The sequence below is a fragment of the Polyodon spathula genome, chromosome 6, assembly GCF_017654505.1.
Source record: "Polyodon spathula isolate WHYD16114869_AA chromosome 6, ASM1765450v1, whole genome shotgun sequence".
NCBI lineage: Eukaryota > Metazoa > Chordata > Actinopteri > Acipenseriformes > Polyodontidae > Polyodon > Polyodon spathula.
The window spans coordinates 41,932,295-41,951,325 of NC_054539.1; the positions used below are offsets into that span (position 1 = coordinate 41,932,295).

Sequence of the window (19,031 nt, forward strand, 5' to 3'; positions counted from 1 at the left end):
CAATGAATGTGAGTGTTTTTTATTGGGGGGGGGGGGGTTCATTTCGTAATTGCCAATTTGATTTAACCTGTTTTTCTCCCAATTTGAAGTGTCCAGTTGTATTTTGGGCTCAGTTCACCACTACCACCTTGGCACTGACTTGGGAGTGGCGAAGATAAACACACGCTGTCCTCTGAGGCATGTGTTGCTTCTTCTTGCTCTGCAGGAATGCCATGCAGCAAACACAGACCTACAGTGATGGAGGACAATGCAGCTCTGGGCAGCTTGCAGGTGAGCCTGCAGGCACCCGGCCAGCCTACAGGGGTTGCTGGTGCATTGTGAGCCGAGGACACCCTAGGCACCAGGCGATGCTCTGCCAAATGTGTGGTACCCCCTGGGAACTCCCATCCATGGTCTGCAGTGGAATATCCTGGACTCGAACCGGCAACCTCCAGGCTATAGGGTGCATCCTGCACTACACACGGAGTGCCTTTACCGGATGTGTCACTCGGGAGCCCCTGAATATGAGTGTTTTGCTTATGCTGTGTATGACTTGAAGCAACATTGTCTGGATATTAAATTAGAATACTATAAAACGTAGTATAGTATAATGCTTTTTCAACCCTTTGTACTCACACATACCTGTAAATGCTTTCAGCTGTTAGGAACTGTTTCACAAGATAATAACAGCAAGGCAGTTACGTTACAATTGAAATATGTTTCAATTAAATACAAATCCCTACCTCCGCCACAATTGTATCATGCATCTGTTTTGGTTAAAGCATGCAATTATTGCCAAATGCCTAGAGAAGTGTTCTTCAATTGGTGGCCCTCGGGCCCAGTCTGGCCCGCAAGAGCCTTTCTTTTGGCCCCTTGAGTGTCAGCGGTCCTTCATTACAAAAGCTAAAATTGCAGATGCGCAAGATTGAAAGGTCACCGCTGTCTACTGGGCATTTGTGTACCCTAACAAGCGTTTTTTGGGGTGTTTTTTTGGCAACACGTCATAACACAGGAACAAGTGAGCTGACTGACCGGGTTGACTAGCCGAGCTTTCATTCTGATAGATTTCAATTTCAAACCTCTGCCCATTTCGTCACAAACCTCCGCCCATTTCGCTTAGTGTCCGTGCTTTATTGTTTGATCAATGAGAAAAGGCTTTAGCAGTGGAATATGAAAACAGCAGTATGGAGTAATATTATTTTCTTAGTCTGGAGAAACTATCTTAATATTCTAACAAAAATCCACATCTGTGTTCACCATAAATGGCATAGTTGATAGATATTAGAAATACGTATCACAACATGTTTTGCCGAGCACTGATTTACCACCATGTCCAAATTTGAGAGGCAGTTTCTAAAATGTCAAGTGATGTGTGGATTAACATAAACAACAGGATCAACAAAGTGATGCTTCAGGTTTGGCAAGTGAGCCAGAATCAGGGGCTACAGATGCAGCTGTACATCACTCGAAAATGCTTCACACTTTCCAGACACTGATCAAACTTTCAAGGTAAACGGAACGTACAGTGATCAAAGTTTTGTTTTGTTGTGATCCTATTTTCTGTTACAAGGAGAGTAATAAACAAAAACAAAATAGTGTTTTTTCTTTGTACAATGCCCCTTTTCCACATTTATTTTTTGAAGACTTTATTTAAGTTAAATTTGACAGTTTTTACTTGCATGCATAGCTAAAATTTAAAAAAAAGCTCAAATAAACCTCAATAATGCTATTACTTTATGTAAATGTGTCATTTGCCACTTTGTTTATTGCGAAAAAACTGCAATGGCAGGGACTGTATCATTGTAATCACTTATTTCTGAGATGTATTGGTTGAAGTGTAGTGTCGCATCGTTCTGCTACTGTATGTAAAGTATGACTGGATAGTCAGATTTCCGTGACCATTTAAAACAACCCCCCACCGGTACACCCTGTGGTCCCCCAAGGTTTGGGTACTGCCTTCTCTAGCCTGCCAGAGAATGTAATTGAATACCACTGGCCTAGAGATTCCATTTTACTGAGAATAGTTTTTGCTCCATGAACAAGCCCTTTGTTTCCAGATGAATCCCCTCGTCAGTTAGAACACGTAATTCCTTATGTCGCACAACAGCTTCAACTCATAGCTTCCCACTTCCAAATCCATACAAAAAAAAAACGGCACTATTGTTCAAGTTACTGAGAAAGAGACTTCTTTTACTTTTGTGATTCCAAATACAGAATGTCTCATTCTAGTGGGACCAAGTACAGTTCATTATTTGTAAAGCAGTGCAAAGTATGATAAAGTATAAAAGATTGTAAACTATAAAAAATAAATGGGATATGTAGTTGTATAGGAAAAGAATAGGAAGTTTACCATGGCATGCTTTCAAAGGCTTGAACTGGTGTTTTCAACAGAACAAAAAGCCTTGAAGTGGTGGAGATATAGTTTGTTTGTTCCCTCTAGAAATATGTTGCATGCTGTTCATTTACACAGGTTCAAATTTACAGTAGCACTGCATTCTCCAATTTCACTGGCAATCTGCATTGACACTGTACTCATCTCTACTGTAGCTATTAAATTCACACCTTTCATATATACTTGTTAATTTGTCCGTTAAATAAATGGTTTTAAAGCCTCACACCACTGGATGGATTTAATGTTTTATTGTTGTTGATAACAAATAGAAATGTGTATTGCTAATGAGTGTAGCAATTCATCTCAGTGTTTTTTGTTCAGACTGACATACCAGCTGGGTCATTTCACCAATGCCTCCACACACCATGATACCGCCTCTGCCGTAGTGATCACCATACCTCTCCTGGAACTGAACAAATACTGGTCAGTTAAGATCACCATTCTGTCTGCCAGAAGCACTACTTGATCTATGCCTTCACATGGCTAACCTAAAAAATATGTAATTTAAGCTGATGCAGAAGCCAATCTCTCCCTCCAGATGCAAGTTCACTCTGGCTAGAGGTCTGAAGTGACAATCAACAACTGTGGTGTGATTTATACTGCAATGTGTGCTGCAGAAACATTCAGCGTGCTTCTGTACTGTTATTATTAATGGGCTGGCTTCTCTGGTGGCATGACTGAGCCCCTACACTTTGACAGTTTTAAACTCAGTGGTCATTGTTTTCACTTGCAAGACTGACCACACAAAAGAGATCAGAACTGTCTCTGGTGATGTTATCTCTCTGTGTATACCAACATCTACCAACAACATTTTTATGCCAAAACAAAACACTGATGCACAAGTAATATAAAAACTCATAGCGACTGATTTCAGTAATATTTCCTACCAAATGCATTCGATTGTTGTCTAATCCAGGCTTCATACACCCCTCTGAAATCAGACGATTTCTTCTGACATATGTGGTCATTTCTAACTGCCCAGTCGATATCAGATTACTTTATTGTAAGCTCATTTACAAGGCATTGAGGCTTATGTTACTTTTACATCTGGGCAAGACTTAAGGAACAATAGCAGCAAAATGTCCTGACCCCAGGCTCTGAAATGCAGCAGCGATTCAAGGCTCATATTCCAGAGCTTGCACCATGTAGGCTAGCCTTCTGTCTGGTCCCTTGAGCACATGTTCGCCTAAAATGTCAAGGAAGGCCAAAACAACTTGAGCTGGTATTTTTCATCTAGGCAAAGCACTTGTATGTTTTCTCAACTCTAATAACATTAAGTATTTGTATGTGCAGAGCTGGAAGGAAACGGTAAAGTCAATTGTAAAGAAAACCCCAATTCTTCTGCTATGTACTGTTCGTTTCAAAAGTGTGGTATTGCAATGAAAGAAAATAAGGGTCACTTCATGAAAACAAGTTACCAATGTATGGCTAGTAAACTCGTGTACTAAAATTACTACAGTTATAGTTGTAAATCAGTAAGTGGATGTCATATTTGAATAAACATAATTTCTCTATCAAAAATGCACCGTTTATACAGAGGGGAAATTTGACATACTAAAATGCCTGATTTAAATGCACATGTTGCACAATGCACAATAAGCAACATATGTTGTCATTAAAAAAACATCTACTTACAGCTATGGCCAAAATTTTTGCATCACCTAGAATGTTAGGATTGAGGCATAATCCACAATGAGACATTGGGCCATATTCACAAAGCTGACTTAAGTCTAAAACCCAAAAAGGGCTTTCTGTCCTCGCGCAACTTATCTTCACTATCTTCCACTCATGAGAAAGCTGCTCGCTGTCTGATGGAAAACTGTCAGTTTGGCTCCTTCACTGAGATTTAAGGTAATAAATACAATTGTAAGAAAATGTATTGTAAATATATACAATAATGTCAAACTAATAAAACAATTTGGCAGCTTTTCCTTTCAATTGTAAAGTATTCTACTGCAAACATGTTTGTATGTTTTTATAGTTAATAATTGTACTGTTTTGTTTCAAAGAAAATGCTCTAAAATTGGCAATTTCATTAATTTAAATAAGACTGTGTGATTGTAAAGATAGTAATGTACAATTTTTGCATTGCTTCTGTTGGTTGAAGGAGAAAGGTCTGTATTTAAATGACTTATTAGCATATCAATTTACTTCTCAGTTCAGTCTCAGTAAAAACTTCCAAAGGGTTTTCCCTGTTTACAAAAACATACATAGGTCAATTTTCCATATTTGGGTCATCTTCAAATAAACCGTACAGTATCATCTGTTGAGCAATGTTAGTTCAAAATAGCTGTGGTCAATAGCAAATTAAGACTTAAGCCTCCTCCAGGGTAGTCTTAAAGTTAAGATCTTACTTAAGTCCAAAATTCTATTAAGACTCGTTCGGGAAAAAGACTTGCGTCCAAATTGATGACTTATGACCAGACTTAAGTCAGTTTTCTGAATATGGCCCCAGATAACGATTTAGTACCATTAGCCAATGAGCTTCTAGCATCCTACTGTATCAGACAATAGGTATCTGCTCCTATGTCACAGCATAACCTGTGAATCAAATTTAAAATCAATCCATGTCGTGCTAGCTTTTTCATTTTGACTTGCTGTATTGATAGACAACACCTGTTTCTGCTGACTCCGATTCAGGGTTACTACTGACTCATCTTCCCTGCTGGTGTGAGCGGCAGCGTGTGCAGTGATCGTGTAAGAACATTGGGAAAGGACACTGGCTGTTTTGGGGCTTTTCTGGGGTGATTCTGTGTTGTTATTTTATTAGTTAGTTGTGTATTGTAAATGGTTATAATTCTTCATTTTATTTTTATGTATTTTTTATCATTTTTTTATTTTTTCTTTCTCTATCCCCTCAGATGTCTTTTACATTTATTGGTGTATACAGACTAAACAAAGACACAATTGGTCTAAATTAATTTTATTATCTACTTAAACCAGCCATTTTGCACCGACAAAAGCAACCAGTCCTGTACCTGCAACTGCCGAGTCAGTCAATCGTAGCCTGTCAGCTCTACCAGAGCTCAGCATCTTTCAGCAACAACAAACCCAAGACATGGACAGTTCACTAATATTACTCCATTTAGATAGCTGGCACTGTCTAGATAGACTGTAAGTAACTTTTTTTTCTTCTTATGTACAGTATGTGATCCTTTATGAACATTTTCAAAACTATTTTCCTAAAACGTTTCTCAGCGGAGGGGTACCCGACAAATCATTACAAGTTGAAGATGAATCTAGGTTTTAAGGGTTGTTTTAACTTGTTTTCTAACTTTAGCAGCGTTTACATGCAAAAGTGTCACAGAGTGCTTGTGTCACGTGTGTGGGTCACTACTAATATGAATGACATAAGACGCGCTGGAATTATTAATACAAAAGTAAATAAACGAAAGGGGTCATGTGACGTTACCAGTGATGGTAATGCAGAGGACACATGCAGCAAGCTGTACAAAAGGCAAAATAAAACACAGTACAAAAACTACAAATAAAAGGTGCCACACAGGGCGAGCGCTAGCCTTATAAACGAGGCGTCCCGCTCCAGGAATCAGCTACACTATGTAACCCTCACTACACATTACATGGGATCACTAGCCCATAAACTAACCTACTGATGAGTCTGTATTCACACAATGACTCCTGCTGCTTCATATGACCTTGGCTGTATGGCAAACCATTTTAATATTTAATCCTCAATTGCTGATATCAAGAATGGCATTGAAATTATGTTTATTCAAATATGACAAGAATGGCATTGATTTCTTGATTTCAAAAATGCCATTCTTGATATCAAAAACACCATTCTTGATATCATAAATGTCATTCTTCATATCAAAAACATCATTCTTGATATAAAAAATGCCATTCTTGATATCAAAAATGCCATTCTTCATATAAAAAATACCATTCTTGATATCAAAAATGCTATTCTTGATGTCAAAAATGCCATTCTTGATATCAAAAATGCATGCTAATGAGCATCCGGTTTGAATTCTTGATATCAGAAATGCATATTAATTAGGTGATGAATCACACCCAGTCTGTATGTCTGTTTTGTGTTTGGCAAAATGTCTAAGAATTCTCATGACATGGACAAAAATTTTACGAGCAATTCATAGAAAATGCACTTCCAGACAGGACTGGAACTCGCAAGGCTTTGATTTCAAACAATTAAGACAGTAGTAGTAATGTTCAGCTAAAGCATTCTCAATGCAGAAAGTTTTATTTTATTTATTTATTTTTAATATATAGGTTATACAATGTGTTATGACCATATAATAAATTGTTAAATCTCTTTTTCTTCATCTTTGAAAAGACCTGCGTGTTAAAGTCACTAACTGTGGTGCTTCGTTATTGTTAGACATGTCCGTTCTGGCCCGTTCTATAGATGAAAAAACGCGCCTTAATACAGCGGAAACATTATCAACACTATCGGCCATGGCATTCTTGGCATACCCAGGATAATGTGCCTACAAATGTGCCTACCAGGAATGTCTGTCTTATTAGTGTTTTTGAAGTCCAAAATTGAATCCGTATGTTCATTAGCATGCATTTTTTATATCGGAAATAGAATTGTTGATATCAAAAACAGAATTGTTGATATTGGAAATAGAACCGTTGATATCAAAAATGCCATTCTTGATATCAAAAACACTATTCTTGATATCAAAAATGCCATTCTTGATATCAAAAATAGAATTGGTGATATCGGAAATACAATTATTGACATAAAAATAAAAGGTACTACTTTTGATATCAACAATTCTACTTTTGATATCAACAATTGTATTTCTGATATCAACAATTCCATTTTTGATATCAACAATTCAGTTTTTGATATCCATTATTTTATTTCCAATATCAACAATTCTATTTTTGTTATCAAAAAATAATATTGAAAATTGTTCAAATCAAAAATAGAATTGCTGATAATAGGAATACATTACTGATATCAATATTAAAATTGCTGATATCAGCAATTGAGGATTAAATGTAAAAACAGCTTGCCATATGGCTGGGCATTGCCTTCACAAGCACCACTTGCAGTTTAAGGGTTGCATAGCTGTCGTTGGTGCAGAGCGGACGCTCTCCCCTTGAGTATACGCAGCTCCCCTCAAGTATACGCAGCTCCCCTCTGTAGCATGGCATTGCAGTCACCCAGAGCGATCTCCACCAGATGTTTTTAAACTGACGGACACTCAGTAAAGACCCACCCACTTGCTGACTGAGGACCAGCACAGCCAATCACTTGCTGCCCTTCCCCTCAACCAAGCCTAGCAGGCAGAAAGTCTCAATCAAGCACCCGTCTGTAAACAATAATTTAATCGTACAAATCAACTCCAAAAAGACATAAAGATAAACCCATTTCCACATATAAAATTACATAAACACTAATTCCCACCTGTGAATCCTACTCAATTCATAGTCATTTAGGGGAGGGGATATTTAAATGTCAGTGTCTGCTTTCTAAGTAGGAAAAGAACAACTCTGAATATCAGGAGAAGAGCTTCATGTGTTGCCATGAAGATAAAAACATAACAAGAGAAATTAATTCACGTGTTGTCGCGCACATTCTGAATTATGTTAACGCAACTTGTTTGTCCATTTACCTTTCCAACACAAACACACACACACACACACACACACAAAATTATATAAAATATAATTTCTACGAAGTACAAGTTTTACTACTTAGAATTTACATTTGTGTGTGTTTGTGGAACATCTAAAAGTTTAATTTCATTAACACAAGAACTGCCTTTTACAATACATGTTTTTATTTTGAATATAACCTGCAATATTCCATTATTTTTTTATACAAGCCTGTTGTTATCTCTACTGGACCTGGTAACCATTAATTCCTTAGTTTTGTACAAGGAATGCACCAGGGTAAATATCAGTAAGATAGACTTCATCTTGAAGCTAGCCACAGAGCTCTGGCAGAAACATTTCGATCAGAAAACTAAAAGCTGCAGCAGCAGCTCAACCTGTATTCTGTGTTGCGAGTGACACACATGCGAGAAAACAGTTTTACGTTAAAAACTACTTTTATTTTTACAGTTTTACATGTACATAATCCTGTTTACACACTAGTTTCTTTTGAAATGTTTATTTTATTATAGTTTTTAATTTTTTGAGGTAGTGCTTTATATGTGGTAAGTTAGAAAATAAACCCTTTTATGTTTAATTGTTCATTTAAATATGGCGTTTCGGCTGTGCAGATGTTTGATATGATGTGCTTGAATAAAACTTTTGAGTTGTATCCGAGTTTGTCTTTCATTTTAATATTGATGGTGTTTAAAATGTACCGGCAGTTGTAGGTATGAATATAACTGCGTCGGTTCTAGTGAAGTAGTCCATAAATGTACAGTGTGTGTGTGTTGGGGGGTGTCTATGTTTTGTACGGCCTTTCTGCTGGAGATGATATTAGGGATCTTGACTGCTGAAACCTTGTGAGCTACAAGCACAATTCCTTCTCCGGTTCACATGGGTTTTTATAGCTATTTTTATTGTGAGAAAGTGATTGACTTTTGCTGTTTCACGATGTATTCGCATGACAACGTCGCCCAGTCATGACTGTAGAGTCGATTTTCACGTGCATGTAAACTAAGCCAGTGATAGTGCCCTCACGATGAAGTCTCTACCGTGTAATAGTTTATCTTGACTTTCGTTAGCGCCCTCGCATTCGATGCATAACTCCAATCACAGTCAACTACCACGTGGAAGGGGCTTCATCAAGAGGCACTATCGCTAAAATATAACGTGCATTTTAGACTTCTTGAAATTTTGTTAAAGTTTTATACCGATTTTAATGTATTTTTGTGCCCTTTCAATTCCAGAAACATTGTGCCCATTTTCCTCAGTGCCCTGGAAATAGATTATCTTGCAGCATATACATCACTCCTCTGAGGGGTACAGTCATGTAATTAGCATATTAACTTTGTTCAATTCTACATTTAACATATAAGCCATAATGTCACACATTGGTAACCACTTTTCATGAATTGGAAATGAAATGTTTAATCACAATTTGATATGTGGTTCTCTAGATATATGCAAAAATATAAGTGTGACTGTGGCAGAGCACAGCTCTGCCCTTTAGAAATTGGCAGGGATGGGGTTAAATTCCCCTACCTGCCTGGGTTCATTGTGTTCAGGTGGCTGGGGTTGATTAGATGATTAGTTTAATTAATGATCAATCAGCGCCCAGCCACCTGACATAAAAGGAGGCCTCTGCTTCTCATTTGGGAGGAGGGAGCTGAGGAAGCAGGTTGGTGTTTTGTTGGTTGTATTTTTGAAAGTTTGATTCCAGTGAAGGCATTGCCTAGCCTGGAAACCTTATTTTTTTTGTAAGTTTTGTTGTCTTTCTATTTGTGTTTGAAGGTTTTTTATTTTGCCCTTGTGCACTTTCATTTTTGTGTTTATTTATAATAAAATAGTTATTTTTTTGAACTTTAGACTGTCTCTGGGCCTCTATCCACTCACCAGCCTGCCACAGTGACATACAGGTGAATGGAGAGACGAACACTGCCATATATCTCCAGAATCTTATATTTTAAATAATGTGTTTAATTACTATTAGATAATACAGAAAAATATGAAGTGTGATACAAACAACCACCTCCACTATATCTCCAAGTAATAACAACTACTGCAGTTTATTCTAAACCAAGTAACACTAGTACACAATTAAGTGATAAATAATAGATGCAACAAGAGTACAAAAAACAGTACTCTGAGCAGAAAAACAGAGGTTTTAATTCTAGCAGTCCTGAATTTCATTAAAAAGCATTGCTTCAAAACTGAATCAATCATTCAGCAGCAGGCTATGCTGTGCTGTGAATGGGATACTTTGTGGATTTTTTTTTTTTTTTTTAATTAAAACTGTAGTTAGTAACATACTCCCTCCACAACTGTAAACACAGAATTAGAGTTATCGGTATCATGAACAATCACTTTTAACAGATTTTAAAGCTTTGACAATTTTATAAAATTAAGAAACAAACACTAAAAGCCACAAACAGAACATGTTTTCTGTAAGAGAACAAAGATAAAAAAGGCATAGCAATAGATTCCACAAATGCAAAAATCTATTTACATCAAAGGACAACCAACCATTTTACTCAACCAAATGCTAGTGTCATGTTTGTTAATTCATAAATAATAATACATTTTTTGGTCTCACTACTTAAATTTTTTTTCTACTGAGTTCCCCAAAGTAACTTATTCAATATTGCAAACTATGCGTGTTCTGCTCTCCATGCCAGAACACTGAGCTCTAGAAAAGTGGGAAGTGAAGTCCTGCTTTCATTACATTTCTTAAAACTGCATCAACATGATTAATATCAAACTTAACTCGAGGGGAGCACATTTTTTAAACATATTTAATACGATCAGCAAGTAGTAGGGAGATCTAAAAAGTAGCAGTGTTCCAAAAAATATAGCATTGCACGTCCCCACGTGTTGCTACAACTGTTTAAATAATGTACCTGTAATTTTTCTTTTCATTGTTAACATCCTGACAACATTTTACGTTGTTTCAAAGCTCTTTTCAAAATGGCCACGTAACGCTATATTTTCTGGAACCCCGCTACATATTCTTTAAATGACTGCATTTCTACTGGTACACAGCATCAGAACTACCATTAATTCTGCCAAGAATTAACAAGCAACCAGCAGACCCTTAAATTTAGCAGTACTGCAACTACAATACAGCCAAATAGACAGCAAAAAAAAAATCTATTAAACTTCTGAGCCATTTCTTTCTGTCAATAGCCGCTGATGTCTTTCAAACACATTTGGGAAGCAGTCAGCAAGAAAGCCTGAAACAGGTTTTAACAAAACACACAACCAAGCACAGTAGGTCACGTGAAAGGGACGCAACTCAGTGTAGGTTCAGTCCATCAGTCAGCTCCTATCCAAGATATTTCCAGGTCCATGCTTTCCAGTCCTCCACAGCAGGAACTGCACATACCAACATTCTGAAGCTTGCACCTCACACAACACAGCTGTATTACTGGCATGATTTTAAAAAAAATAATAAAAAAAATAATCCGCGGTGAGGCTGCCCATGCCATACAGAGACCTGAGTGCCAGGGACACAAACAACTGCAAACCTAAGTACCAACAACATGTGTCCCCTGTACTGTATGTGGAAGTTTACAGCCATACATATAGGCCACATAACTATATTCACATGAGCTTGTCAAAACTATCTTCTCTTAGAAATGTCAGAATACTGAAGTAGTTTTAATCAGCAGATGGTATAAGCCACATCACAAAAAACTTACATTTTCTTGCTGTAAGATAAAACCAACAAGGAAACACCAAGGATCCTGCTCAGGGATAGCCTCCTGCTGCTCAAAAGAACATCCCATAATTTGTTTTGGGACATCAGCAGTGTGGTACAATTCGCAGAGGTATGTGGCAGCCATTTATTTAAATAGAAAACAGACCTGGACTGTATACATCTGTGTGAGTCTGAACTCCACCACCAGTACCACCACACACACACACACATTCCTCACAGTGAAACATGTGATATAAGGAAGTGAAAGTCATATGCTACTAGCCACCTGCCTTCTTGTGTTCTGCATTCTGTTCACAAGACTGTTCCAACTCACTGTTTCGCTGATACATTAATTCCCCTCAGGGTGTTCTTTCAAGTTTGATCTTTATTCTATAAAACAGCCTTTAAATTTCACCCACTGTAATTTACTTCTTGTTTTTTTCACAGACCAAAACCAGAATTGACTCAGAAATATACGTTTAATGTCAACTCCATTGTGCTGTAAAAATGAAACTTTTTTTATAAGTTATTATCTAGTCCTGTGAATCGGCACACCCCAAGAAATAACTGCAGTGAGAGAGCTGAAAGACTGCAATGTACACGGCACTGTACATATTACAAATAAGCTTCGGGTAAAATGCTCAGTCGTATTCAACATTAGTATATCTCCCTTAGTAGTGACATGTAACCAAACTAATGGGTCGTGCGTGCAGTCTGGATAGCTGGTTTCCAGTGTCAGATAATATGTGTTACCCTGTGTAACCCATGAGCGTTAGCAATGAGACTCAGAGACGGCACTTCATTTACAGCACAAAAAAAAACAAACTACAAACAACACACACCGCACAGTGCAGCACCGCACCGCACCGCACCGCACAGCACAGTACCGCACCACACCGCACAGCACTTTCACCTTCCTGACTAACACTCATCATTAGCCTAATTATACACCTGGGGCTGAAGCCTCATTAACCTTTAATCATTATTTATTCAATGTACGGCTCCAGCCACATTCCCATGTATTTCTGCAGGGAGGAATTTAACCCCTGTCCTGCCACACCCGCAAACACCCCTGAAAACGAATATTCGTTCCACCTTGGAACCAACACAGTACCTTGACACTCACATTCACTTTTGTGTAGTACATTAATAGCAATTATTTCATAAGAAGAGTTGGTTGCTTGAACGATGCTTTGTAAAAATATGTTTAATCTGCAACCGCTCCATTACAGAGTAAGTGGAGTCCTTTGCCAAAGGGGATGAATGTTTGTTTGCATTAGACCCTAATAATTTAGGGCATGTCATATTGATTGTGCTGAATGTCTATGATACAGTGGTAGCCTATACAAATGGCAAAGCGTGGCACCATATTCTCCATGATAAAATTGAGGTCAATGTGATATGCAGTTTAGTTTAGTCAACCCGTCCTGTATCTTCTGCTTGCTAGAGGGCATTATCTGACTGGAAACTGGTTTGTCACAGACTATAACTGAAATACAATGTTTCACCAGCAGGTGTCACATGTTGAAGATCAGGTAACTAGAAGCCCATCTTCTAAAATGAAATACAGTAAACCATCACGTATCCTCCTGTCACATATCCACCCTGACCGGTTATCCGCCATGATCAGCCTCTTCCGCAACGTTACCTTATTATTGAACAGAGAAGATTAGTTCAGGGATTGTAAATCCTAACAAAGTTTTAATGCACTGTGTTGTATGTGCTCCGTACACTGCCATTGTTGGTAGTGTCACAAGAACTGTTCAGTGTGTTGATATGTAAAAAAATCATGTCTGATGCAGGGCATATCAACTTTTACCTCCATCTTATGGCATATATGGCACTTCTATTGCACTGGAATAAAACCATATTTTAATGAAGGTGTAGTGGATTAGTCCTGGGGAGGGGCTAGTGATAAGGGAGGGTATAAGTACCTGTGTAGAGCTAATTTTAGGGGCACTAATTTGAGACTCCAGTGAGGCTGGAGTGACTGAGTAGTTGTGCACTCAGTGTATAAATTCTATGTTAAATACATTGTGGATTTGTTTTGTTAATCATTAGTGTTTTGTACTGCCAATTTTCACGAGGCTTAAATAAAAGGTTGCTTTTGGCATTTTAATCTTGACTTCTGACTGTTTTCTACCTCCTGCAATAGCCAGTTGACCGCAATACTTAACACCTTATATACATGTGGCCGTTGCCCAAATTAGCACTCACTTACACAATTAGGAAATGGCCACATTCCACCTGTAATTGCCACCCAAATAACTAAAAATAGCAAAACATGTCCATGATTTTTACCACCCAACATGGTCAGAAATGTCAAATTCACCTTAAAAAAATTTTAAAAAAAAACAAATGTCATTACTTCATGGATGAGTGTAAGGAGAAAAGACTGCAAAGACAGAATCTTTAAAGTTACAAAATTGAACCAGTGAAATATTCGCTTAACTGTCACGCCATCACTGTTAAAGCAGTGGACCCAAGTTCAGGTAGATCTGTATCTTCCAAGCTGGAGTCTGGCATACCTTCAATACATAATCAGTGTGTCCAGATGCACTTGAAAAGAGACATATAATTGTCATCAACCAAGATGGCACTGGTGAGTCATAACCCAACAAAGACGACTGTACACAATGTTCCGCTTGTGATGAAGAAGGCAGTTTCTGAGTTTACTAAGGATGTAACTTACAGACTGTCTGTTTCAGGATGTGTTCATTTAACATTACAGAACAGATTGCTTTTTATGGCACATGCTTCCTGTGTGTCTTGATCTGTTTTAGAAAAATCTCAGTGTCTAGCGAGAGGGTTTTTGTTTTAATTGATAAAATAATTTGCAATTGTTTTCCTGTAAATATGCTTGAAGTGGTTTGTCACTGAGGTTCATTCTACATGTAATATTCAAATGAAATGACATTCAAAGTCAGTACTATATATACCCCACACTGAGAACATCAATACCACAATACAACTGTTAGAATCATGGAAACATAGGTCTATATATTCAGTAGAATAAATTATAATAGCATATGATAATAAATGCCTAAGTAAAGTTTTATTACATTTGGAAAAGCACTTCCCAGGGTATTATTTTTATAAGCTGTTGTCTATAAAGTACTACTCCCCAACGCTAAGGGTTAAAATAAAATGAGTCATACTGCAGTGGTTTGGAGGAGTTGTCACTCTCTTTAAAGTCTGCTTCCTGAGCAGTTCATTACGTCATTGAAATTGGTTAAATATAGTTTTCGAATGGCCAGAATGCCTGGTAATGAACTTACGTTCCTGTATAGCACTACAAGAAACAAAGATGCACTGACGTGACTTTAAGAATAATGAAGTGCGACTATGATATGGGCCTGCCGCTAGGCATACTATATAAACTTATTTTAATCCCAATCTTGCTTTTAAGATACTACATAGCATATCATATTAAAATTAAGGATTTAAAAAAAAAAAAAAGTTTAATTCAAATATCAATGGAATTTAACAGATTTACTAAAGATCTGCTCAACTGCAACTTTATAAAGCAATACATTTAATTACAAAAAATAAGGATTATCTATGCCTCACTCAACCCAATTTTTCTCTCTGTTTCACTACATCAAAGAAACAGTATTGACTGTTCCTCCCATTATAGTTTTCAATACATAAAACCAAAGCCTAAACTTTATCTGCATACCACAAAACTGTCTAATTTGTACTTTGTTGAGTCAGGTTACAGCAAAGTAAAACATTTTAAGGATGGCCCAGTGAAAACTTCACTTAATGAGTTAAAAGACTACAATATTTTATCAAAGACAGCATAAACTGTAAAAGATTTAAAAAGAATTATAGTATTAAATACTGCTTAACATGTGTACGTGTGTACAGTAGTTCATAACTTCAAGATGATAAAAAAAAGTTTCTTCTTTCAAAACCAAACTGAAAGCAATACTTCAATTTTTTGAATGGCAAGAAACTGTTTTAAGTGATATAAGCAAAATAAGGTTGCCACTCATATAAAGTAAGACTGGTGATGCTCCTTTATTGCAGGTCATGAGTCTTTGAGCAACTGTATCAATGAAGCACTGGAGCAGAAAAGGTCATTCATTCAGCACGGTCTGCCACACAATGGCATATGTAATTGGAGTTTCAGTGACATTATGCAATAGTCAATTTCCATATGGATATCTGTTAATGTGAGGAGTACCTGAAATGTACTATATAGTTCTATTAAAGTTCAAATGGTGACCTTAATTCTAATGTTTACTGCATGACTGTGGTGAGGGTGAGAAAACACAGACCTGCAGATAAAACATGTTTGAAACAAGACCGTGTTGAACAATAAACAAATGTTTGTCTTCACTGGTGCTAGTTTGGAAAGGTACAGCTCAAACACAGTTGTTATGTTAATACAGACTGCTCAAAAAAAGCTATACAGTACAAACCTCACTGTGACAGACATCATCTAGGCACCAAGGGTTTCATTTCCCCATGTATTGATAATTTAGTAATATTAAATTCAAGTCCTATTATATCATTATATAATAATATATATATATATATATATATATATATATATATATATATATATATATATATATATATATATATATATATATATATATATACCAGTTTGTACTGTATGTCACACCAGAGAACTAATCATGCTTTGTGATAAGCCTTGCTTAGGACCTCAGCACAAATAACTGAATTAATTTCAAGGAACTGATAGGGAGGCTGTTTACCTGTCTGTCCGACTGTCTTTTTGTCATTTTAGAGTTTTACATATAACTAGATAGACACTTATTCAATTGAGATTAAACTTAACGATGGCATTATTTAGCACAAGTTATTGAGTGTAGCTTAATATGGGGTGTGTGAAGGTATCTGTCTGTCCGACTACCTGCCTGCCTTTGTAACACACACACACACACACACATATATACAGTATATATTTTCATGTATCTAGAGAAACTATTGTCCAATACTGATTAAACCTATTTAGGGGTTATACAACTATGGATTCCAAATAAGAAGCATCTAATTATTGGACCTAAAGATTCTATTTGGAACCCAGTATTTAAGCTGCAGATCACAGCAGTAAATCAATTCATGTAGGCTACCACATTTTAATTTTTTTTTTTTTTTGCTGCACCTACCCTGTACTAAAGCTGGGAGGATGTGAGGACAGCTGTAATGAATAATGCATTTTTTCCTATGTTGCTTTCACGTCATATTTGTGCAGTTAAATATTATTTTATTTGCAAGAGTAACGTTTAACAGGGCATTTCATTTCAGAGTGGCATGATATGCCTACTATTATTATTATTATTATTATTATTATTATTATTATTATTATTATTATTATTATTATGTATGCGATACTATTTCAGGGCAGGGCAGAAGTCTATTCAGTCACAGAAATCAGCAAAAGGACACTATTTCTAGTGAGCGCCAAATTCATTTGGCAGAACTTCCCGCTGTACTGACGGTTCGCTTTTCAAACAAGTGATACTGTGTACTAGCAGCCCATTTGTTTACAATGTAACTAACCAGACAGTATTGTTAGTTTTTTGATGCACATTCTTCAAAACTTTTGTCACAATTGGTAGTACCTGGAAAACATAACTTCATCCCATATTTTACTATTAAAAACAAATACTGTACTAAATGCTAAATTGTACCAGGTATTTTAAATAAAGAACAAACAATTATAGTGGTTTCTCCATGTTCAGAATGTACGTAAATCAAAGTAAAGCAGCTTTAAATCAAAGGATATTTTCTAGTTATAATTATTATTACCTTCCAGGCTGCAGCGAGCCGACTGTAGCTGAAAGCTGTCTGTTCTGTCATTGCAGGAACTGGACGAACTGCCCAGGGCCTCCAACCTCATCATGCCGGTAAACATCTTATCCAAAAGAACATACAGAAGAATGTTGATATCTGTTTAAAAAGCTTGAACGACTGACACAAGTATCCAAAAACAAAACTATTAAAACGAGGTTGATGATTTTGGAGCCAGTTCTGTTACAGGATGCATTTCCCTAAAAATACATAATTTTACTTTTTATGAAGGTATACTGTAAATGGCTTCTTCCCATTCGTCTCATGGTTAGCCTTCAGTTTTACAATTGAACGCATTTGTGCATTTTACAGCCTTCGTTCACTCGTTGCAGCTCGGAAATTTGTTTCGAAGACTGCATATGCTCGTCATTGAGAATTCTGCAGCTTTTTTCTTGGGAAAACTATTTATATAAAATAAATAAATAAATAAAAACCCTAACATAAAATACCAGTAATACAATTTGTTAATGAAAACAATCACTTCCAAATGGCTGCTTCTGTGTAATCCGTACAGTCATCGTTATCAGCAGCAATAGTGCTTTGTCCCGTTATGTGTCGGATTGTAATGTAGGAGTTTCCTTTCCTGCTCCCTTGGACGGAGGTGACTGCATTCATTCCTTTGCCTCGGTACTCACAGAACTGTGCCAGAGAAAGAATACAACACAGGCATGCAGGGAAGCAGTGTCCCGCATTTTGCTAACTGTATGTTGTCGTGGGAGTTTTGCATTTTAGGTTGATGCACACTTTATGTGTTTGTGTTTTGGTAACAACTGGAATGTACATTTAGCACAGTTACCCTTACAAATACACCAATAAATAAATATACATCTTGATAAAGAAAAAATAACATGTAGGACACACGTTTTAAAAAAGGGTTGGTCTGCCCCACACATGACTGATTGATTTATTATGCAAATGACACCCTTGTAGAAGATGCTAGTTGCTGTATTAATAAACTGTAAGAAAGACACCTTGATTCATATACACCCTCTGTATTTTGATAATATTACCAACATGGCGGTGTCACATATTCTGGATCACAGAATTATACATCCTATATAAAGATAGTTATAGCAAAAACCGCAGACAGATGCAAAGCTAGACTCTGCTTCCTACTGAGACATAAAACAAACAAAGGTGTACACAAGCAGTGGATAGCCACAGTATCAGATGAGCTTCACTTGATATGCTGCCTTTGAAGCTGGTGTCACATTACAAGAAACCGAATTGTCAAGAGTTCATTTCAGAATGGGAAAGGCTTATATTTCCTTTGTTTGCTGTGCATGCATTTTGGGTTCATTTATGTTTGCACAAATGTTACCGCAGCCAAACACTATTGTTCTGAATGAATGTAGCATATTATTCTTAAATATTATGGAATGTATCCTGCACAGTTATTATAAAGAGCCTCCCTCCTGTACAGTTGTTGGATTCATATTTGTAAAACTTGTGGCTATTGGCAAATGGGTTATTTTAAAGTCAAATATATGATATAAAATGTGTTTGTTTTAGATATATACAATACCTACTGTAATTACAAATAGT

General features: G+C 36.8%; 1 protein-coding gene across 2 annotated transcripts in view; it reads right to left on the reverse strand.

The window, feature by feature from the left end:
* LOC121317194 (disrupted in schizophrenia 1 protein-like) overlaps positions 1 to 18,088 on the reverse strand; it is a 139,540-nt gene extending 121,452 nt beyond the window's left edge. Inside the window, exon 1 of one of the 2 annotated variants that reach the window (XM_041252862.1) lies at positions 17,445 to 18,088. In XM_041252862.1, coding sequence (XP_041108796.1) covers positions 17,445 to 17,550 — 106 coding nt within the window. In that variant the 5' untranslated portion in view covers positions 17,551 to 18,088. Of the gene's footprint in view, positions 1 to 11,661; positions 11,852 to 17,444 lie in introns of those variants that run through there. The other variant, XM_041252863.1, reaches the window with a different exon arrangement.
* Between the last annotated feature and the right edge of the window lie 943 nt (positions 18,089 to 19,031).